Source organism: Diadema setosum, chromosome 14, assembly GCF_964275005.1.
Source record: "Diadema setosum chromosome 14, eeDiaSeto1, whole genome shotgun sequence".
Classification (NCBI taxonomy): domain Eukaryota; kingdom Metazoa; phylum Echinodermata; class Echinoidea; order Diadematoida; family Diadematidae; genus Diadema; species Diadema setosum.
This window is the reverse complement of record NC_092698.1, coordinates 36,470,585-36,495,483: the sequence shown is the minus strand read 5'-3', so window position 1 is coordinate 36,495,483 and position 24,899 is coordinate 36,470,585. Positions and strand designations below refer to the sequence as shown.

Genomic DNA, 24,899 nt, shown 5'->3' with positions numbered 1-24,899 from the left:
CACACGGCACACGGCACACATTGGAAGCCATACACATGCACGTCCTGTGCTGAACTGTGCGGGAGCCCTGCCTGCATCTTGTTATGTGTCGTCAAGACAGCAACAACGTGATTTTGCACGCGTGAATCTCGCGTAAAACGAGAATCGTTATGGACTACCTTCGAGCAACGTCCCTACTGTGTACATTGCGTGGTTGTTTATCCGATATTGTTTATCTATTTCTCCTAATTCCGTTGTCTTTTTCATGCTAAACTCTTTGATCAATCATCATGATTGCGTTTTCTTTTGTTTTCAATTATTCTATTGTATACTATGTAGTTGCCTCTGTCAATAAAGTGGTTTGGGAAGCTGCAACCAATTCATCCGATCTTCTCCCTCTCTCTTCTTCTCCCCCTTCTTTCTCCTTCTCTCCCTCTCTCTCCCTCTCTCCCCTCTTTCTCTCTCTCCTTGTTTCTCAATCTTAGGATACAAAAATAACGCTTCACTGAAATTCTGTCCTTCCTCTTCGGTTTATTTTGTGGGCGGAGGAGATATTTGACATAGCGATGTAGGCTATATATCACAATACATATATACTTAAATGTATTCTCTCCCTTTCTTTTTCCTTTCCCCCACTGATCTTCCCATCAGTTTATATCTTCCTGTGAAGATGATATTGTGTTGTGATTCCTTAATAACGCACAAAATAAAATAAAGCTTTATCAGTACTACAATATTTTACACAAAGAAGAATAAAAGAAATTAAATGGCGCTTTATCTTTGCCCTAGTTTGAAAATTACATAAAGTTTTCAATTCTGAAAACACATATAACATTTGAATATCATCCCTTTCAATAGTTTTGTATCGATTATTTCTTTTTCTTATATTGTTAATACCGTCTTCCTTGCCACGCTATGCTTGATGGCAATTACCTGGATTTGTTTGTTTGTCTGTTTGTTTTGCGCTGCAGTTATGGTAAACGGTGGTATATAAACACAGCATTGTATTGAAAACGCCCCTCAACATAATATGCTGTCTTTAAAAGGAAAGCGCATATACTACTAGTGGACATTTTTTTTTTTATCGCAATCCTATATCAGACAAAGCATATGAGATAAATTATTTCATGGCTATGTATGCTATGAATTCGTCTACCTTCCTCACCAGTTGTCTGTTCTGTACGTTTCAATTGTCTATCTTCTGTCCTTCAACTCTCCAATCCATTTTCTTCCTTCTCTAACTCATTTCCAGTTTCTTTTTTTCAACTCCGTCCCGATCTTCATGTGTTTGTAGTGGTCTTGTATACGTAGGCCCTACCTGTATACAGAAATAGGTGTGTCCAAGTTCAAAAGTCTCTACTGTGAGAGGGGGTATAATAACTCAACCCCTTCCCCCTTGCTCGATGATATCTCTCTCTTTATCATTAATGCCATTATGACACTCATTGTATCCTTCAACACTTTTTTTTTTGGAAAATTTTCTGGAGTAAATTATTTCCACAATTTTGAAGCGATTGCATTTAAATTTGGTGTATAAGATGATATTGAGGTGTCGATGTGCAAGATATGTGTTTTGTGTTTGTCAGAAAAAGTTTTGTTACGGTAATTATAATAATTATTATGAAATTATATATATGGTGTTTTATTAAAAGATGTTAGATAAGTTTTGGTATTTGGTGAAGTTAGATAAGGTTAAAAGTTATATGAGACTAATGAAAATTATAATCATATATTGGAAGATAATAATACATTAGGGTATGTATAGGTGAGATATTGTTTGGCGTATAGTGATGTTGCAGGAAAGGATATTAATGAATATATTTATGAGTTGAATACAACTGTAATTGTATAAGACTGATATATGTTGACAGTTTTTGTATAGTTGTAAATGTCGATTTAATGTATCATGTTGTTATGGTGCACATTATGTTATTGTATATGTTAATATGAGTTAGTTTCATTCGCATTTTGCGATATATCTGTGGTGTACCTGTGACCTGCGTTTATTTATTTTTTTGTGTGTGATATCCAATGTCTACAAATAATCTCCAGAGTGGACATTAAAGTAATCGATCAATCATTCAATCAATCAATCAATCAGTCAATCAATCAGTCAGTCAATCAATCAATCAGTCAGTCAATCAACAATGTCATGAGCAAACAACATAGCTATGAAAGGTATAGATATGAATGTTATCATGTACACACATTATCTCACGAGTCCCCTTTATTAAAGCAAGCAAACAAACAAACAAAAGTTCAGTCATCTTTGAACTCCGACGTGTATAATAGTTCAAATGACCCACTAATCTTTACATAAACTATAGGACAGGCTGGTATATGTTAGTAAAGTGATTAGTGCAATCACCTTACCGAAGTGACGTAACAGTGCACTGATCTCTGCCGCGATGAGGCAGCTGATGAAGTTCATAATATAGTACATGAGGTTTACACGGCAATAAAACTCCCCTCCACCGAGGAGCTATAGCTCCATGCCTCCACTTTCCAATTTATTTTCAACTCATTTATCAATCAGTCAATCAATCAGTCAGTCAATCAATCAATCAATCAGTCAATCAATCAATCAGTCAGTCAATCAACAATGTCATGAGCAAACAACATAGCTATGAAAGGTATAGATATGAATGTTATCATGTACACACATTATCTCACGAGTCCCCTTTATTAAAGCAAGCAAACAAACAAAAGTTCAGTCATCTTTGAACTCCGACGTGTATAATAGTTCAAATGACCCACTGATCTTTACATAAACTATAGGACAGGCTGGTATATGTTAGTAAAGTGATTAGTGCAATCACCTTACCGAAGTGACGTAACAGTGCACTGATCTCTGCCACGATGAGGCAGCTGATGAAGTTCATAACATAGTACATGAGGTTTACACGGCAATAAAACTCCCCTCCACCGAGGAGCTATAGCTCCATGCCTCCACTTTCCAATTTATTTTCAACTCATTTATCCCCAGAAACAACACCTCTTTCATTGTAATTATTACACTTTTATTATAGCTTCATAAAAAGGAAATATTATACAAAATAAGATATTTCGTAAGAACATGCAAAAACACAAACATAATGTATTGAAAAAAAAAAACACCGTCCAGTCCTGTATTTCTTTCAGATGATTAGAAAAAAAAAAAAATCAGTACTGGCATTGTATTTTATACGGTCTCGCAATAAGGAAGGACCTTCTCTTTCATAAAAGAGTTCTGTAAATGCCAAGCAGGCAGAAAAAAAAAATTGAGAATTTGGGTATAAAGTCAGACAAACAGAATATGGAACATATAGGAGGAAAAAAAAAACCGATATAAGATTATGGATTTTTATTATGGTTGCATGTTCGGGCCACAAAAGTCATTTAATTTGAAATATTGGTAGCCTGAAGAAGATGTGTAGTTTGGCCAAATAAAAGGAAATATAGCAATCTGTTTTGACATTTAGTTGCCCGATTATAGGCCATCAAAAGGTATAAGTCTTTTTAAAGTTTTGTGGCCTGATATGGTTTGTATGCCCTGGACCACCGGGTCATGCACCGGGCCACCGGGCCACCGAGAACCCCGAGTCCTCTATATTATAGTGCACATCGGGGAGGGAAAGAAACTAAATGTAGAGAATAGAGGTGAAAGAAGGATTTACATTTTAGCACATTGTTTAAATGTACCGGTATATACAATATACATTACAACATTCACTATCAGTGCCAACATTACCAGGGTTTTTTTAGTTTGTTTTTTGTTTTTTGTTTTGTTTGGGTTTTTTTTTTTTGGGGGGGGGGGCGGTTTGGTTTTGGTTTTTTGACGCACGTGACTATACTGGACCACGAATCCATATACTCCGCCATGTTTCTGGCCATTTATTCCTGTCTGACCTCTATATAGACCTACTCCATACCTCTTATCCTCTAGCTATTTTTTGTCAGCTTGTAGGTGAAGTTCTTGCTTCATACCCTGCAAAAATATGCTGATTTTTATGGTTCTAAATTTCCATACCGTCTAATTCATTCACATGTTTTGGCTCGTCATAAAACTTCTCCGCGGTTAACCTGATCTGTCCAGGAAATGCTATCCATTCTTTTTTTCTTGCCCCTCTTCAGATCATGAATGCAATGCAAGACCAGCATATTCTCGTATTGTTCATCAAATTATTCTCTATATATATTTTATTTTTCTCTAGTACAGTAATATGATCTCTCTTTTCCCTTCAGGGAACTTTCATTACACCTGACGATCTATCTTCTCTTGTCTGGGTCGTTACAGTCATAAAAATAAAGGGAAAATACAAAAAATAAGACCACATTTGCAGCAACTTCATAGGGAAACATTTAAAACCCGTTCTCATGTATGGCCACGCTTATATACTGCAGGTATTCTTGAACTTTGCTTCTTTTCACTTTTCATGATGTTACAACATCACATATAAAAAGCTAGTGCTTTTATCTCTTGACTAGATCTATTTTTTGTTCGTTTCAATAATTTTCTCCTAATTATAGTATCGATGGTCTTAATAGATATCTGCACTTCATAATTCCCCGTATCTGATTTATCGTATCTGATAGTATCGATGGTCTTAATAGATATCTGTACTTCATAATTCCCCGTATCTGATTTATCCCGCGACCAGCGGCTGAACAGGCTTGTTTTTACGTAGGCCCCATCTATTTCTCGTACTATGACCAAAGCCCAACTCTAAACAGACCTTTGTGTTTATACTGAGACAGACTGTTGTACATTCCAATGAAGTTTCAGCCAATTTATGCTTTGCATAACTTTGTTATTGCATAAATGTATTTTTAATGTGCTATTTTCGTGAGAAGTATGAAAATAAACTGAAATTTAAATTCAAAAATTGAAATGTATGAGGATGAGAGAATGTTATTCTGTCTTCCTTGAGTGATGTAATCATTCTCTTTCCTATCTTTATTCAACTGAATGCCATTTCCGATTCATAATAGTGCCCATTACTGAAAAAAAACCCAAAACGCTCATCATCACTCATAAAGTTTAAGCAAAATTGAACCAATTTAGTGAACAATGAAAATTCAATTGATTAAACGCGCACAAAATATACGGATAGATTATGGAAATTGAAGTATTACATTTTGAGTTGTTTGTTTGCTCAGGGTGTGTGTGTGTGTGTGTGTGTGTGTGTGTGTGTGTGTGTGTGTGTTTTCAAGCTGTGATATCGTCATAACCACATTTCAAATAAGATAAGAATGATAATGAATTTGATGATAATGATACTACTACTACTACTACTGATTATTATTATCATAATGATTATAATTGTACTGAACATGTAGGCCTACTTGTATTGCGTCATCGATCTATATATTGATGTGTGACCTATTCTGGAGCGCAGAGGGACATAATGATATAGTGCGAATTACATGTACAAGTTGTTCATTTTTAGAGTGGAAAGGAAATGGAGAGATAGAAATATATAATAATATAAACAAATCCAACAAATATGTTACCTTAGCAAGTGGTACTTGACTAGGAAATATATCAGTTTGTTTACATCATGAATATAATGCATATATATATATATATATATATAGGCCTATATAATATGTAGTTTCTCAGCCAGAACTTTCCTCTAAAGACACCATAACTGTAAATCTTCACAACTTTAAAACAAGTTCATCTGTTTCTTTAATTCACGTTAAAAATAAAAATAAAAAAATATTGCGAGACAGTGGGAGATGCATGAAGATATTTCATCATCTCCTCAAAGTTATTGAACATAACTTTGGTCACAGTGAGCAAGGGTCTTTGAAAAAAAAAAAAGACTTACATCTGAAATTTCTAATACCTTTTTTTTTTGGGGGGGGGGGCTTTCATGAAAATTTCACTTGTCCAACTGTTTTATGTTATATTCTGTTAATCAAAGTCAACTTTGACATGCTGGAATAGATTTGCACTTTCCCTATGCTCGGACTTTAATCCGCATTTCTTGGCGTGCCTGACTGTCACACCTGCTTGGGATGTGTGATACGCGGTCAAAGTAAGATTTAAAAAAAAAAAAAAAAAAAAAGAAGCAGTAAACAAACTAAGCATGTACCCGCTCTGGCCAGCCATAAAAATTAACGCAAAGTCATTCACAGTTTCACATCAAAACCCCTTCCTCCGTGAACTCATCAGTACAATTCAGCCTATAACGGGATTTGCGCGGGCAGAATACTGGTTGTTTTACGAAGTAAAGTTTGTATCTCAAAGATAACGGTACCTGCAAAAAAAAGTTGATTTGGTTGAATCGCTAAGTGCACGATCATGGCAGCATAAAACTGACTGAACCGCAGTCGAGTAGGTCTCTTTCTGGGTTACTCCACGTGTTTCCAGATAAGCACGTTGCTCTCTCCCATCTTCAAGGAGTGAAGAGCCCGGCTTCATGTGGGAGACTTCCAGCAGTATTGCTATATGTCTTGAAGACTGAGGTTGAAGACTGTGACCATCTTGAAGACTGAGGTTGAAGACTGTGACCATGACATTATGATTGGTAGCATGACGTCAGTTTTTCATCCACTAATGTGTTGATTACAGGCGCTGATTACTTTCCACGAGTGTAAAGGTCTGATAGTGGAGCTAGAACAAAATATGACTGTTGTGGCAGCAGTGAAAGCAACGTCTTTGTGTGGTAAGCGATCGTTTATTTTCTGACCCTATATATTACCGCTAAGTAATATAAGCACCGGGATATGTCGAATGACAATGTATAATTTTCATATTCATTGCTTGTTCACAATGATTCTGAAAGCCTGTTCAGTGATTAATCTTATTCAAATACAAAATATTATTTTATCAAATTCAGTAAGCAATGACAATAAACGAGCCTGCATTATTATACTTCAAAATAATTTTCCTGGGATGGCAGTACAGAAATTACATGAAGTGGTCCTATATGAGGGAGCAAACCGACCGAGCAAGGGGTTGGGGTAGGGGTCTGAGAAGGAGGGTGATGTATGCCCCCCTCTGAGGGTAAGGGAAATTTTGATATAAATTTTTGTTCGTTTATGTGAAAATCAAGTTACAAAGTTGTAGGTACGACTTTTAAAACCCCGAGGGTGCAGTGTTATTGTATAAGCATTCAAAATTTTGTTCTTAACTCACTCAAGGATACCGCAAGTCTTTTGAGAATGTGTATGTGTGTGTCTGTCTGTCTGTCTGCCTATATATATGTGTGTGTATATACATGTGTGTCTTGTTTGCATGGGACATCCCTCCCCCTTTTGCTGGTATGTAGGCCTACTATCACCATTTCTGCTGATGAGAATGATTATAATCCATGATACTGGCAATAATGGTGATAATGTCAATGATAGCAAATGACACTTTAGAATGATAAGAAATTATATGAAAAATCATAATTGTCCTTATTTCCTTTCTGATAATAGTTTGTGAGCTATACATGGCTTTGTATCTGCATGTTACATCGTTTGATTTAGTTAATGTAACTTGATTTGTGTAACTCGTGTAGATATAATGTATATCCATGCATGTAAAACTATATATAGGACACCTTTGGAAAGCAGTTTTGCACAACTGAGACCCTGCAAGGTGGTAGAGAAATCAAACGAATAAATTAAGAGATAATTGAATAAATAAATAAATAAGTAAATAAATAAACAAACAAATAAATAGATAAATAAATAAATAAACAGATAAATAAATAAATAAATAAATAAATAAATAAATAAATAAATAAACAGATAAATAATGACTCCCAAAAAGTATACTCAAGTCATTACGGTTTAAAGAATAATGTAACGTTTGATCTCTTCAACAGAAGTCAATATTGATCTATCACAGTTTTTTATTTTTGCAATGTAGATTTTTACTGTCTATTATGGTGATGTTATCTTCCCGGGCTATAACCTGCACAGGGTACGAACCACTCTGACATTGATAATATACAATAAAGAGGCTCTCCTACCTCCCTGCATGGTATTACCCCAGTGCCGATAGTGACCCATTCATACAGCTTCACCAAGTTGGACACTTATGCAGAAAGGGCACAATACAGCATCATTTTCAAAGTATGAACACACCTGACACAATTCAAACACATAACCTTGGAAACCCTTATCCATCCAACTTTGTGTTCAAAAATATAATTACAAATGAACAATGTCGTATCACATATTAGGTATATTCAGTTCACTTAGATCACTTTCAACTGAAATGAATCCATCTAACATCATTGGTGCTTCACCCGAATTCTGAGGTGTTAAAGCACACCGTTACTATCATATGGTATTAGCAGGTGACAACGGTATCATTATCTTTCGAATATTGTCCGGGTTTCCCAGCGCGATGTGGAGACCGTCAGCTCATAGAGAAAATGTGTACTTCCTTTTTGATATAATAAAATGAGAAATAATGGTTGTGTCTTGTCTTGTCTTTTGTGATTATTTATGTTTGCGAGTTTTTTATTTGATTAAAAGTTTCGTAGTAAAAACAAACAAACAAACAAACAAACAAACTAAGATTTTTGAAGCTCAATTTACGAAAACCACAGACCGAACCTTGATCAGTAAACACGGGGATTCAGGTGGTTCGTCGTAAATGACAGTATATTACGCAAGATCAAACTATGGCAACTTACGTAATGTTGAAATGTTATACTGTTCAAACATCTTAATGATCAGATCATGTTTCCCCACAAGCTATGCCGATAAATACAATGTGAAATAAGATCACATCCGTTCGTCTCTGGTATCAGTGTCTGACGTTCGTAAAGGTGTTTCATTAATGATACATGCATGTGCCGCTGTAAAACAACTATTTAAGCATTTAAGAAATAGTGAAATCTCATTCTTAAGATGAGATTTTTTTCAGAGGAAGAGAATTTATCTTAATCTTTTGTTTCCATAGTAATTGAATATATTCGTGATACTGGTAAATGTGGATAGATACAACATGATTAGGATGGTCTCTTGGCAGTGAACCCAAGAATTACGAGATAGATTCGCCTTTCTTAGTTCCAGAATATGTTGTCCACATCACATCTCTGAGAAAAATCTGTAGTATATTATATACCCACTTCGATGGATTAATGTATATGCCCCATAAATGACGTCATTTTGCTAACTTTTTCACGACACAATATACATGATAATTGTCATTAAGTTGCTACAAGTTTCAAACAGCAGACAATAAAATAAACGATGACCATTGTGCACAATGACAATACCATAAGTTAATCATAAACATTATATAATGTACCTTGTACATCCCGTAAACATTGTAATATTCTCGATATTTTGAATTTTGCATGTTACGTCACTTCTGACATTGATATACTGTACTAAAACCTATGTTATATTTTTGGAGCCCACATCCTACAAGCTTTGCTTTTTAGTGGGTTCCTCATATTACACGCCAACTATATGTCCTTATACATTTGTGCATTATTGGTTCAAACTGACCATTGTGTGGAAAAACATTTCTGCTTCAAATCAAATGAAATATAAAACTTGTATGAAATGTGGAATATGGAACATGAATAAAAAAAAAATGACCAATGTCCACCGAGGACTTTGAGACCTTAATCACTATCATCAGGAAGAGATGGAGATGGATTGGACATGTCTTACGAATGGACGCAAACTCCATTCCTAGAGAGGTTCTTCACTGGACATCCTGAAGGGACTAGAGGACGTGGCAGACCCAAGCAGACACAGAGAAGAACAGTAGAGGGTGAATTGATTATGAGACCACAGATAGTCAAGGGGTCCGTTTCATGAAAGTCTTACGAGAGACTTTTCGTTCATTTTTTACGACACACTGAAGAGATACTTCATGAAATGTATTGAAAGTCTCATATAGCTAATGAGCGACTTTGGCAATTCTATGAGATTTATGTAAAGACCTTTGTGTAATGACTTCATGAAATGGACCTCTGGCCAAAGAGGATGACCAGCAACAGAGAAGGGCGGGGAGCCCTCTATCGTCGCTTTATACACGGCGGGGGGGGGGGGGGGGGGGGGGGGAGGGGCGGGGTGGCGTAAAGGGTTGACCCGACCTGACCTGACTGAGCACGACAGCTGAAAGGACGGTTGGAACAAAATGTGAAGTCAGAACCCTGTTTTATGAAAAGTTAGAACTGATTATAAAGTTGACTTCAACTGTAAGTCTATGGCAGCCTGTGTGGTAAGGAAATTTAAAATCGATGCTATCTTTTGATAAAACGCGGCCCAGGTTTCCTTTTGAAACGAACCTGAAAGCAGGTCTAATGTCTGTTGTGCATCAGTCAGTGAATTACAAGATTAATACTGACAACGCAGCAATTAAAAGACGACATAGGCATAAATGAATTTTGATTATAGTTAAAATCTAGTTTATAAATTCAAGATATTGATGTGTTAGTGTGTGTGTGTGTGTGTGTGTGTATGTGTGTGTGTGTGTTTGCGTATGTGTTTTCATACATTCATGTTCCATTTTTTTTCCTATCAGTTACGTAACTCACTCCTGGGGGATTTGCACAGTTCATGCCGTCAGCTTTTATAGTATATATATATATGATCCTCTGATAAAAATAAATCGCATACTATCAAACGGCACAATTAACACAACCATCCACTCCTGTCCCATCTCCACGTACTAATACTAATATGTACCTTCCATCATGACATTTAAACAGAGAATAACCTGACCAAAGATTCTTCTCATCAACTGGGGGGGGGGGGGGGGGGAGTTATCCTTGACATTGATCCTTGACTCAACTACGATCATTACCCCTATACCCCTCCCATATTTACACACACACACACACACACACCACTACAGGCCTATACACACACGCTAGAAGACGTTCCAAGGACCCTGAAAGAAAGTCGCATTTGACGATAAAGATAAGAGCAGATTCGCGCGAGATCTCAAGCCTCCCCCCCCCCCCTCCTCCCCCAAGAAATAAATGATAATGGGCTTCAGAATCTAGTAGTGTACGGAAACAAACAGTACCCGTAACAATCGTCGATATGAGAAATGATAAGCCTGTAATTGGCGTGTCTATACTGGTACAAATTTCTCATTCAATCAAAAATGTTTATTACTTTTTTCCCGCAGTTTCAGGGTCTTTACTACGATGGATTGAAATGGCTTTTTATTAAATGATATTTCTCATCATAAATGCAACTTGGTTCCTACATTCCTATCATTGTGAATATTTCTAAGATGATTTTTATGTGGCCTGTGAGAGATGTGAGTAAAACCATGAGTCTTATTAGAACTTACAAAATAATGTGAGCCCAAACTTGCTTTCCCTTCATATTAGGCACGCGGGTTCCGGTTAACAAGTCTACGTTGCAGAAGAGGTAACTCCTGTGAGTTCGCTGTTACTGAGATGTCTTCCAGCCCAGCGCTGTCCGATGTCGGATGTACCACCGGACACGGGAGGGAGTATCTATGCCCACGACCGGGTGTCGATCCCATCGACCATACGGCTTGCTGTCAGCTAACTGGATCGGTTGCTTTCACTTGCTGTGCGCCAACCCGAGTCATCACCCCCGACCCCGTAGGTGAAGGCGGGAGCTATCTACCATTCACTACCCCTGATAGCAGACAAACCGGAAACCAAGGAGGTAACACACTGGACACTGGAGAAACAGGGGGCACGTCCGGATTCTATTTTAGTTACACCACCAGCACGATTGTACCGCCGATAGATTCCGACCCACAATGCTGGTAGGTATTTTAACCATGGTTTATAGTGTTGCTATTTATTGAGTGCTCCTCCCTATTCTCTATACCCTATAGAGGTCATTACAACGGCTGAGACGGCATTTAGCAATGAGCAAACTAGCTATTCAAGAATTGTGATACACACATAGTTAGTCATGTCTTTTTCCTTTCATTTAAATTGTGCATATTCATAAAAGTTCACTTTGCTTTACTTACAAAACCCATAGCATACGATACCAGGACGGATGAAACCATGTAAGGCCCTACCGTTTGACATTATTCCTTCAAGTATTGCTATAAGTGTGGCTTCTTGATGAAAATAGTCTCAAAAAGAATGTAGAATAAAAGAAAATGACATTTCAACAGGTTCAAGTGAAGTCTGACATGAGGTGATATAAACAATTATAGGATGTTGAAGTTTCACACATTTTCGTGAAACAGTGACATCGGTAATCACAACAATGTACTTTAGCCAAGGATGATAATTATGTCATATCTTTCTATGACTCTCCAAATGTACACTTCATAAAAACCGATTACTTTTGTCAATAATGCAGCCATTATGAACTTCACTAATAGGTATTGCACAAAGTCGTCTGTGATTAGAAATGAAACTCCAGAACGCTTTGATGCGACTGCAGTGGCGTATCTAGGGGGGGGGGGGGGCAAGGGGGGTACGTGCCCCGAAAAAAAAAAAAACGAAAAAAAAAAACGAAGAAGAAGAAGAAAAAAAAAGGAAAAAGAAAAGAAGAAAAATAAAGAAGAAGAAGAAGAAGAAAAAACCTCGTCCGGACCCGGGCCGGGGGGGGGGGGGGGGGGGGGGAAATGGGGTAGGGGGAGGGGCAGAAAAACAACTCAAACAAGATAAAAACAAAACATGATGAAAACGCGGACAAAATAACAATATTTATTGTGTTCACACAAGAATTCCATGTTTTGTAAGCTGAAATACAAAAATTTTCGGCTCGCTCGCTGCGCTCGCTCGCCAAAATTTATACAAAAAAGGAAAATAAGAACAAAACGTGATGATGACGCGGACAAAATGACAATATATATTGTGTTCACACATGCCATCGTTTATAGAAGGCAAAATGTTACACGGAGCAGCGGCTGCAATTTCTTTCGTTCTGAAGCGATCGCCGATTGGAACAAAACAGGGCACCAACGGTTTCGAACATACGGGGGGGGGGGTGCAAAAAAAATCAAACAAGATAAGAACAAAACGTAATGATGACGAGGAAATATACAGATTTCGGCTTATTTTTTTAAAGTCCTCAGTTTGTTGGTTTATAAATCGTTATCTATAACGCCGTCACTATATCTTGATTAGAATTTTGTAAGATTTCATAAGGAAAAAATGACAAGAATTCCATGTTTCGTAAGCTGAAATACAAAAAATTTCGGCTCGCTCGCTGCACTCGCTCGCCAAAATTTATCAAAAATCAAACAAACAAACAAACAAACAAACAAAGAGAGATAAGAACAAAACGTGATGATGACGCGGAAATATACAAATTTCGGCTCACTCGCGCGTACTTATTTAGAGTATTTTTTCAAGTCCTCACTTTGTTGGAATAAATCGTTATCTATAAGGCCGTCACTATATCTTGATTAGAAATTTGTATGATTTAATAAGAAAAAATGAAAAGAATTCCATGTTTTGTAAGCTGAAATACAAAAATTTTCCGCTCGCTCGCTGCGCTCGCTCGCCAAAATTTTTCAAAATTTATAACTTTTAAATCACCCTCAAAAGACCCCTTTTAAGTGCTTGGAAAAGCATATCATGTGGACTTCTTTTTAAGTCCCTACCGGCATGACCGGGATGGGTTGGGGTTGAACACTTTTTCAGAAATTAGGGGCGCAATTTTCGCGCTTGCCCCGGGCGCCGTTTTCCTAGGTACGCCACTGTGCGACTGGCATATTATTTTCTTCGTTTATATCTTTCCCTTATTTCTATCAATCCTATAATGATCATGCAGAAGACCCTCCATCAATATTATCATAATAGGTAATGGAGTGTCAGGTTGGAAAACCTGAAGGAGAATTCAATCTCAGTGTTGTACATGGTTGTAAAATTATAGTAATTCATTCTTTTTTCACTCTCTCTCCTGACTCATCTTTCCTATCTTGTTCGAAAGTGCGTGGCTGAGCTTCGTCGCCATCTTCATTGGTGCGTGTGTGCTTGCCTGGTTCCTCATCACTGCCCTTGTCGTGTGCTACCAAGTAATGACGAGGAGGAATTCGACCACCGTTCTTCCCCGGTGGGTGTCGAGGTGTAGAGACGGAGCCTCCCAGGACAACGGGACACGCAGGTACATCAGCTACCAGCCCATTGTCCACTACGACTTGGCCAAAGTCCCCATCGTTACAGACTGTGAACGGAGGTCGAGCTCGGGATCGTCGGTTACGGAGTACCTTATGGAGCATGCGCCCATGCCAGTTTGTCCGACCATGGAGCTAAAACCTAAGTGGGAGAACAACGATGAGGGCGCCCCTGCATCCTCTTCTGACAACACCAATGCTTTGTGGGAGTACTTTCCCGAAGAGTTCGAAAGACGGTTTAACAGGTCGACCGAGATCGGCAATGATGTGGACGATGACTATTCTGAGAGCAGTATCGATGACGATGATGACGATGTCAGAATGTACAATGAACCCAGGTGGGAAGATTGTTTCAACAGTGACCTCACTGACGGCTCCTTTGTCCAGCCCGATGACGACAACGTCAGCCTGACAGATGAACACGATGAAACGTGAAAAAGGGTTATGCATGATATTCGCCGCTATAGAAACTGAGTTAATGTATTCAGAGTTTGTGATAAGTTGCAAGAGGACATTAACATAATACACTAATTATTCTTCAGCCATATCTTGGCAAACTAGAATGCAAAGTAAGGTGCGTTTTCCACACTACAAAAATAAGATGACAAGAAACAAACAAACAAACAACGAAACGATGAGCAAAAATAGACATGCTCCATATTGCCTTCTCAAAACTATATTCTGCAAAAATAAACTGGAAGCAGTATGACTCTATACATAATAGGTATGGTTCATGTGCAAAGCACTTGGTGGCTGTGCTGAAGAAGACACATCTATACCGGTATAGAATCACTACATGATAAAGATCACAATGTCCTATTTGGTAAGAATACCGTCACACTATTTACGGTCATGTTATATTTAAAATTTTGTGAAACTCGATCCGTTTTTATTGCAGTCGAATGACCCACAGCATAGGAAGTAAAGGAAATGTGCGGGTGTGGTCTGAAGTAGAGTTCTGCAACAGCAATTGTCGCAACACTCAAGGAACTTCTATACTGACAAAGCGGTTGCGATCTATGGAAATTTGCAAATGAGTCGGGGTGGGGCTGATTTGAACAAGACAAATAAAATAATGAAATATTTAAATGCAAGTATGAATATTCAATTATGAATGAAAATTGAACAACTCGAAATTGACGATGCGTACGCCATTAAAGAAATTTTATGAGTTTTCCTCTTGGCAGTATGTTTTAGTGGCATCATCAATGCGACTTCCACGAATCGAAAACAATGCAATAGGCTGGCTTTTTACCATTCCAGCTTCATTCAGTGAATCTGCATCGTGAAATTTCCATTTATGGGCCACGAATTTTCTTCCGTACTCCTCTATCTATGTGTCAGTGTATGCGTTTGTCTTTTTCTGTCCTCCTCAGACCCACATACTCTATTATATGTGTTTCATTACCTCGATCAGGTTTCGTCACTCTAACTGAAATCTTATAAAAGTTTGCGCCAATGTTGTGCCATAATGGCAGTATGTGGTGGTCGCAAATCATTTCTTTATATGGGAGTATAGATCTATAAAGTACGATCCCTTTCTTAATTTCTTTTTCGTGCGTTTTATTCGTTGCGTTCCCGTTTATGTTCCGTATGTCATTATTCCTTCTGATTCCAGGCTTTATACATCACTGTGCAATGTTTTTGTCCATATTAATAAAGTCATTCATGACATTCATGATATAATGTGAAGAAATGAAACATTGTCTACCTGAATCGCTGTCTGAGTATAATACATAATGCTAAATATTGAGGACTATGTTTTTATTGTATTCATCCATCTTTAAAAGCGCAATTCCAATGCTCAAGTTGGCCTTAATACATAAGAATGAAATAGCAGCACCAAATAAGACGTAAGAATGGGAAATGTATCATAAAAATTGGAACTAAAATAAGACAATTTTAAAATTAACCTTTTCATATTATCATCAATCAGTGGTAATAATTGGAACTAATAGGCCTATATACTCATATTAACATTGACAATGGTGATGACGTCATTATCTTACAAATCTCCCATAATGGTTATCCACAAATCTTCACTTAATTTCCTTGTTTTTGACATGAAGTCAAACAGAAATCATCTTCGCTTCACACAACTGTATGAATAACGACATTCTGGTATTAATCTTTTTGTAAAAGTACAGACCCAGAATATGAGTTTGATAATAACTTCTTTTTTTATGCAAACAATCACCAAAGAGAGGGTTGTGAAATGATGACATCATAATTGTCTTAATATTTGCTATTTGTATTAGGCAAAAAATATGCGAAACGTCAAGATTCCATAACTTTCGTATGTAATATCCGATCTTGATGAATCTTCTATTATTGTGTCCATGCAATGTCACTTAAATTGAAGATAACTTGGCCATGGTGTGGGACTGCGTTTTTAGATTAGTATAGCTCCACCTAAACAGTGAGATCGGCTTGTTCGAAGTTTGCTTTGTTTTGTTATGGTTTTTACGTCATTGGTCCCTCTATCTATTTGCTTCAATAAACTCCATGTATCAACCATAATTGTAGAAACTGACAAGTCTTCGGAAAGAGATTTAGAGCCAAAACCTCCAATAACACTGATGTAAATAATAAAGATAAAATTAAAAGCAACACTTGGAAGAGTTAAAGAATACAAATCAACAACAAATATCATGATTAGGAAAGTGTCACCGCAAATCTTTCTTCCTAATTAACTTCACCATGCAAACCTTCAAACAACACATAAATATTAATTAAGTCGACCGAAAGAAATGAGAATAAAGAGAGAATTGTAAAACAAAATAAAGCAAAATACTCTACGGATCTACACCACATTAGATGTAACTCATCAAAACGCATCACTTTGCCATGGATCACTAAGTACAAAAAATGACGCACCACACAGTATGATAACAAAATAACCTTTAGTCATGATGACACTTTGAAAATGTACAACAAAAACGCAAAGATGAACAGCGTCAAGAAACATTTAAGAAGTTCAAATACCAGGTCACTTTAATGTAGCTGTAGAGATGCTTCTGTAACTTTTGACAAGATTACATTTTGTATTAAAATCTCATGACACTTTTTACTTCAGTAATCACGACCTATGACTCCTCTTTGTTTCCTACATAGTATCTCTCCCCCCCCCCTCTCTATATATCTCTTCTCTTATCTACAGTTATATATATATATATATATATATATATATATATATATATATATATCTATATATATATATATATATATATATATATATATATATATATATATATATATATATATATATATATATATATATATATATATATATATATATATATATATATATATATATATATATATATATGACCACCAATAAAGCTTCTCAGGCTCTTCCTAGTAGCTATAGCAGCAACCTCGTGAGCTGTCTGTAGCAAAATCTTCGTTTAGCCATTGTTTCGTTCCCGTGTCCTTTAAGTAATTCATGCTTAATTCACATCTTCGTGTAACCTTTAATTTTTGTGTTGTTCAGGTGCCATCACGTGACATTGAAGTATAGACATTGACCATCATACTTGCTTCGGCTGTTGTTGGCTTTTTACCAAGTTCGGGGCCATCAAGTTCGTATGGCCATTTTGTGATAGACGACTTTCGCACATAGGTCTATAAGAACTACGCTCAAACTGCGAAAGAATGTTTTTCGGTACCATGCGTGTCGGGAAGTTTTCCTCCGAATATCGGCCTTTACCCTTTATATTTTGAACACCGCGTGTTCTCCTCAAATCATTCGTATGCTCTGTGAAAACAGTCCTAAGAAAATAAGTCTACTAAGTCCGCGCACACCATAAAAACAAGTCCAAAGTTCATAGTAAACAGGATAGACCTGGCATGTCATCTTTAGTGCACAATGGTTCGCTCTTTCCAGGGTCGTGTGTTTAAGGGTCACAGAGGGTTAACATCACTCAAAATATTGTCAGCAGATTGTTCAACCAGGAATTTGATCTTCAGTCTGAATAGATTTCATTTGTTCACATCACTCGCAGCTATACCGTACTAGGCCCCAATTCACTTTGCTTAAATTCATTCCGCTCATGCTGCGAATGGAAATAGTTGATTTAGTTGCTGTATTGGGCTACATCGGGTAAAAACGCAAGTTCATCTCTGTTTGAAGAACTATTTCATTTGTTGGAACTAGAGTGAAATCAGCGGTATATCACCATGCCTTCTGCTAATCAGTTTGCCATATTGTTCCAGGCGTCCATGGCCATCTGCTGTATAGTCATCGCAGGCTATGTAGCGCTCCCTTACAAACTTGGCTTCCCGCCGAACCTCTCCGGAGGCGATCGTCTGGTCTTCGCATTCCGTTGCCTCTCGTTCTCCGCTCTCCCTCTATTCTTCTGTGTGAACAGAGTAGGCTCTCAGCGATTCGCCAACATGGAAACGCTAGGTGCCCATCCCACGGCCCCTGTGGCCCCGTCCATGACAACCTTCGTGACCTACCAGAGGATCCTCCAGAATACCCTGGAGCAAACCCTCCTGCATGTCCTAGCTGTCCTGGGGATGGCCTCTTGTCTGGAGGTTGACCGGCTGCAGTTGGTGCCGCTCCTTGTCTTGCTCTTCGTCGTTGGTCGGACCTTTTTCTTCGTGGGATACGTCGTCAAACCAGTCCTACGGGGATTTGGTTTCTCCATGACCTTAATCCCTACCATGCTCGGGATACTGTACTCAGTGCACAACGTCGCCTGGCAAGTCTACAACGGCCAGAAGACGCCATAATCTGACAGCTCATGCAGAGGAACGAAATGTACAAGCAATAGTTATTCATGGCTTTAATCTATATCCAACGGATTGACCTTAGTAAAGAGATGTGAAAGACTTGAAACGAGGAGGTTTCTGGAGAGAGCTAGCGATGATTCTTTACATGCAGAAACATTAGGATATACTCAGTCTTCTTTGTAGTGATAGGCGAGTACTGGAAAACAGTAATAACAGTAATGACTTACAGATTTGAGTAATATATTTATAGAATAATTAATGCAAATTCAATTATGTAATGAAGCATCATTTTAGGAGTATGAACAGTTTGTATTTAGTTTGTGGGTGAAATGGAAACCAAAAAAGCCATCGTGATATAATATAGGTTTCATTAAGGAATCATATGCTTATGCGTTATCAATATTGGAAGGTACTGTAGGCGTCCTGCTTAATATATACTTTCTGACCGTAATCACAGCCATGAAGCACATTATTGCCACTTTCCCAGCTTAAAAAGAATTGACTCTATTTCTTTTTTTCTTTCTTTGTTAAAACATGTTGTAAGTTTCAAACACTAATGTTCGATTTGTTGAAGAAAAAGGAAATCATTCGTATTTCTTGGCTGTATAAACAAGTGAGTGCATTACATTTATGAATACGTCTACCAATGGCGTCTTAATTCAGCAAGACACAATTCTCTCAGACAGCTTTTACTTTGTTTTAGGCCTATTTGTTTACTTTTTTTCTTCTTCTTTTTTTTTTTTTTTTTTTACTGCTATTGCTGTTTTGCCTGTGTCCATGTTTGGTGATCTAAATTCAGTGATTTTAAGACAAAATCCTTCCATTGCGAGTGTATTCAATATTGATCAGCGCAAGGTATAACATAAAATGCTCATAATTATTTTGCTTTACGATTAGCTATAGTTTTTTTTTGTTACTGTTGTTGTTGGAAGTAATGTCCTATTTTTCTGTTCATGTAATGTTCTAGGACGTTTTATTCAATCAGTGTAATTAATGAATTCAGTTATAAATTCAAGAACACGGCTAAGATATCTTCCACTGAAGATAGCACCATACAAATGGCATAAAATAATCCTTTGCGCTTCAAGGGCCCTTAAAAAGGGGGCCCTGGACACCACCCCCAGCAAATAATATAGGGACTTCGGGTACGTGATGTGCACTGTGCACGTAACACAGCATCAGCAGACCCGTGTCCTTTGAGTACATACTTGATTCACATCTTCGTGTAACATTTAATTTTTGTGTTGTTCAGGTGCCATCACGTGACCTTGAAGTATAGACATTGATCCTCATACTTGCTTCGGCTGTTGTTGGCTTTTTACCAAGTTCGGGGCCATCAAGTTCGTATGACCATTTTGTATCAATTTCAAGACAGTGTAATACACGACTTTCGCACATGTCTGTCCCCCGTAGGTCTTTAGAACTTATAGTATTACGCTCAACTGCGCAAGAATGTTTTTCGGCACCATTGTGGGGAAGTTTTCCTCCGAATATCGGCCTTTACCGTTTATATTTTACACACCGTGTGTCCTCAAATCATTCGTATGCTCTGTGAAAACAGTCCTAAGAAATTAATTCTACAAAGTCCGCGCACACCACAAACAAGTCCAAAGTTCATAGTAAATAGGATAGACCTGGCACGTCATCTTCAGTGCATAAATGGTTCGCTCTTTCCAGGGTCTTGTGTTTAAGGGTCACTGAGGGTTAACATCACTCAAATATTGTCAGCAGATTATTCAACCAGGAATTTTATCTCCAGTCTGAATACGGGATTTCATTTGCTCACCCTCGCAGCTGTACCGTACTTGGACCCAATTCACTTTGCTTAATTTATTCCGCTCATGCTGCGAATGGATATAGTTGATTTAGTTGCTGTATGGGGTACATCGAGTAAAAACGCAAATCCAGCTGTGTTTGAAAGACTATATATTTTCACTTGTTGGAATTAAAGTGAAATCAGCGGTCTATCACCATGCCTTCTGCTAATCAGTTAGTCATCTATTTCCAGGTGTCCATGGCTATATGCTGTATAGTCATCACAGGCTATGTAGCGCTCCCTTACAAACTTGGCTTCCCGCCGAACCTCTCCGGAGGCGATCGTCTGGTCTTCGCATTCCGCTGCCTCTCGTTCTCCGCTCTCCCTCTATTCTTCTGTGTGAACAAAGTAGGCTCTCAGCGATTCGCCAACATGGAAACACTAGGTGCCCATCCCACGGCCCCTGTGGCCCCGTCCATGACAACCTTCGTGACCTACCAGAGGATCCTCCAGAATACCCTGGAGCAAACCCTCCTGCATGTCCTAGCTGTCCTGGGGATGGCCTCTTGTCTGGAGGTTGACCGGCTGCAGTTGGTGCCGCTGCTTGTCTTGCTCTTCGTCGTTGGTCGGACCTTTTTCTTCGTGGGATACGTCGTCAAACCAGTCCTACGGGGATTTGGTTTCTCCATGACCTTCATCCCTTCCGTGCTCGGGATACTTTACTCCGTGCACAACGTTGCCTGGCAAGTCTACAACGGTCAGAAGACGCCATAATCTGACAGCTCAGAGGAACAAAATGTGCAAACCATTGCATGGCTTTAATCCAAACGGATTGACCATAAAATAGAGGTGTGCTAGACTAGAAATTAAAAGTTCTCCCAGACAGCCAGCGATGAGTTTATATACAGAAACAGGATTTGCTCGGTCTTCTTTGTCTTCATAGGCGAGTGGATATAGTATAGATATAGTATAGATTTATTGAGTGTCCTATTATACAATAGAATGACTAATGCTGATTTAATTAGGAAATCGAAATTAGAATATAATTCATTTTTAGGAGTATAGGAACAGTGTGCATACATTTAGTTTTTATGGGTGAAGTGTAAACTAAAATGCTATTTCATTAGATTTCATAATGCGTATATGATTACCATGCAGCTGTATACTGTTCGTCCTGCTCAATACTTCCTGATTAAAAAATCAGTCATGAAACATGTTGTCACTTTTCAGAGTTTAAAAAAAAAGATGACTATATATCTTCCTTTCTTTCCGTAAAACATGTCGTAAGGACATGATACCGTAGATGCAGGTATCAAAAACACAAAATGCGATTTGTTGCAATAAAAAAAAAGGAAATCATGCATATTCAGTGACATCAAATGGGTATTGAAATTTGAATTTCAAGATGATTATGAGTATGCTTTGCTTTAGTTTCTGGCCTGTGTTCAGTGCTTATGGCGATTTCAATTCAGTGTTTTTATGAAATTATCCTTCCATTGCGAGTGTATTCAATATCGACGCAAGGCGTAGCATCAAACGCTCATAATAATCATTTCGCTTTAGATTAGCTCTCTTTTATTCCTGGAAGTAATATCAGATTTTATAGGAAGTAACGTTCCATGACGTTTTATTCCATCAGTAACGGAGACTTTAACTCTAAAGGCTATTTTAGCAAAATCTCCCATTCTCCTGCTTGACGAGTTTGGATTTCTCCCGCTGTAGCCGTGTCTCTCGCTTTAAAGATGTATTTTCTCCTGCTTAAAATTTAGCTTTCTTCCACCCAATATTAGTTTGGTTATCGACTTATTATTCAAAAGTTTGGCTAAGATAGCACCATTCTAGAGGCCCTGGACCCCCGGTAGCAAGGGACGTAGCGTTCGGGATGTGCACTGTGCACGTAACATATAGCATCAACATAGAGTCTCCAGTTAGTAGCTAAGAGGTCTACGCGGAAGCATCTCCCGCTTAGTTAAAAGATGCTTTGGGTTGGAGTCTATGCAGTAACGTTCAAAAAGTTATACTTGTATTACATTGCAGAGATACTGACAAAAGTCCGTGTGTTTGAACAGTTTTTTTTTTTTGTTTAATTGTTATATAATCGGAAGCAAACTGCGGTGTTTGAATAGCAACTTAGCGAGCTAACTATACACACACACGTATATTTGCCTCGTTTAGAGGGGAGTCACACTATATGGCGGGGAAAAATCACAGTATTACCAAGGAGGTATACCTCCTTGGTATTACATGTGAAACTCTCCCCGTTCTCATCCTACATTGGATATGTTGTCCATGAATTCCACTGAAATCGTTTTCCCAGCAAATCACTGAAATTAAGAGAGAGAGAGAGAATGAGAGGGAGAGAGAGAGAGAGGTATATGACCTGCATATCTTTGTATCTTTGTTCCCATGCTTCATAATGTAGTGTTAAAGGTTGAATCTTGAATGTCTAGCAAGAATTGAGTGTTAAAAGTGATAATTCGACTTTTATCACGCAATAATCTTCAGAGATGTCGGGGTAGAAGGTTAATTAAATTGTGTCATTCTTCATTGTCACATGAACTGTATGGTTGTTCTTCATTCAAGGCAAATGTGTATTTCTGATAATTTTGCACAGATTCATAATCAGGGTCTTATCATCAGTACTTCAGCCTACTAAAATATTGGAAGTTTGTCCATTAAATACATGATGCTGAGAAGGGCACATAACAAATCAATCATACCAACTTCAAACAAGCATTGTCAGTGGCAGATCCAAGGGGAGCGCACCAGGCGTGCACCTCTTTTATCTTTTATTTTTTGGTTAAAACAAAAGAAACTAGAAATGTCGCCAGCGACTGGTATGCCTCCGCCATAATGCATGATTTTCCCAATAGGTCTAGATAGTACATGTGGACAATGTGTGATTACATTTTCACAAAATTGGCAAAATATTGAAATGACAAGTTTGTCACAAATGTGTTGAATGTTCACCTTCCTTGACCTAGGTTTAATTGGATGAATAGGAGAGCATGTACATGTATCTAGGGATTTAAGGACTTTAACTTGACTTTGACCCATTCATACATTTAGGCATTGAGTAATTTTCAAGGTACAGGTGTGGAGAAAAAGTGCAATTTCTGAATTGAATAGTAAATTGTTACCATTTTCATCTGACCCTTGACCCTAAAATTCATAAGATAATCACTTTCAGGTAGAACATGCATAATATGTACTAAGTTTCAAGATAACTTGAGCCACTTTGAGATATGGAGGAAAAAGTTAGTTCAGCACTTTCACTTGATCTTTGACCTTTTGACCTTTGAGGCAAAAAAAGAAGAAAAAAAAAACTTTCCAGATAATTTCTATTAGGTTACACATGCATACATCAAGTGTAAAAAAATAATAACCCTGCTGGCATTGCATAAATATTAGGGAAATAGTAAAATTTTGAAGTGTTGCACTTGACCTTTGACCCCATGAACCCTACATTCTCTAGATAATCACTTCCAGTCAGTACATGTATATACTATGTTCCATGAAGATTCCTTGAACAATTTTCCAAGGCACGGAGAAAAAAAAGAAGTTTTGATATTTTTACTTGACCTTTTGACCTTTGACCTTTGACCTCATGACCCAAACTTTCACCAGAGAATCTTAATTGGGTAATAAATGTATACACTAAGTTTCAAGAAAATATCTTCAGGCATTCAGTAGATATGGCGAAAATAGTGAAATTTCATGTATTTGACCCTGACCTTTTGACCTTTGACCTTTGACCTCATGACCCAAACTTTCATCAGAGAATCTTAATTGGGTAATACATGTATACACTAAGTTTCAAGAAAATATCTTCAGGCATTCAATAGATATGGTGGAAACAGTGAAATTTTATGTTATTTGACCTTGACCTTTTGACCTTTGACCTTGAGCATGTGCACCCAAAAGTTGATAGGCACAACTTCACCCCCTCATACACATACATGCCAAGTTTCATTAGGATACCTCAACAGGTTTTGATAGTTACCTTGTCCACAAAATTCATTACGGACGGACGGAAGGACGGACGGACGGACGGACGGACAACCCGAAAACATAATGCCTCCGGCACCACTTCGTGGCGGAGGCATAAAAAAATGGGAGGTGCGCCCCCTCCCCCTTTTACAGAATTCCTGCCTCTACCCCTGACTGTGGGGATCAGAATACACATGCCAGCACACAGCTGCAGCTATCGTATCTCAGCAAAATGTATCTCTTCATTAATAGATATTAGTTCGGTCATGTGCATAGCCTCTGTTAAGTGTCAGCTTTGTTTTACAAATTTCACATTGCCTTCAATTAATTTACTCATATACTGTTCTTGATAAAAACATCAATCTACAATACACACACACACACACACACACACACATTCAGGTCACACAGATGTAT

General features: G+C 37.9%; 2 protein-coding genes across 2 annotated transcripts; both read left to right on the top strand.

Annotated features, from left to right (window-relative positions):
• The first annotated feature begins 18,024 nt into the window (after positions 1 to 18,024).
• On the top strand, positions 18,025 to 18,769 carry LOC140238150 (transmembrane protein 79-like). Its single transcript, XM_072318089.1, has one exon. The coding sequence runs from the start codon at positions 18,179 to 18,181 to the stop codon at positions 18,734 to 18,736; it is 558 nt and encodes a 185-aa protein (XP_072174190.1). The 5' UTR covers positions 18,025 to 18,178; the 3' UTR covers positions 18,737 to 18,769.
• Positions 18,770 to 20,510: 1,741 nt separating this feature from the next.
• LOC140237765 (transmembrane protein 79-like) lies at positions 20,511 to 21,590 on the top strand. The gene has a single exon (XM_072317699.1). It carries the CDS (start codon positions 20,709 to 20,711, stop codon positions 21,264 to 21,266), a length of 558 nt encoding a protein of 185 aa, XP_072173800.1. The 5' UTR covers positions 20,511 to 20,708; the 3' UTR covers positions 21,267 to 21,590.
• Positions 21,591 to 24,899: the final 3,309 nt, after the last annotated feature.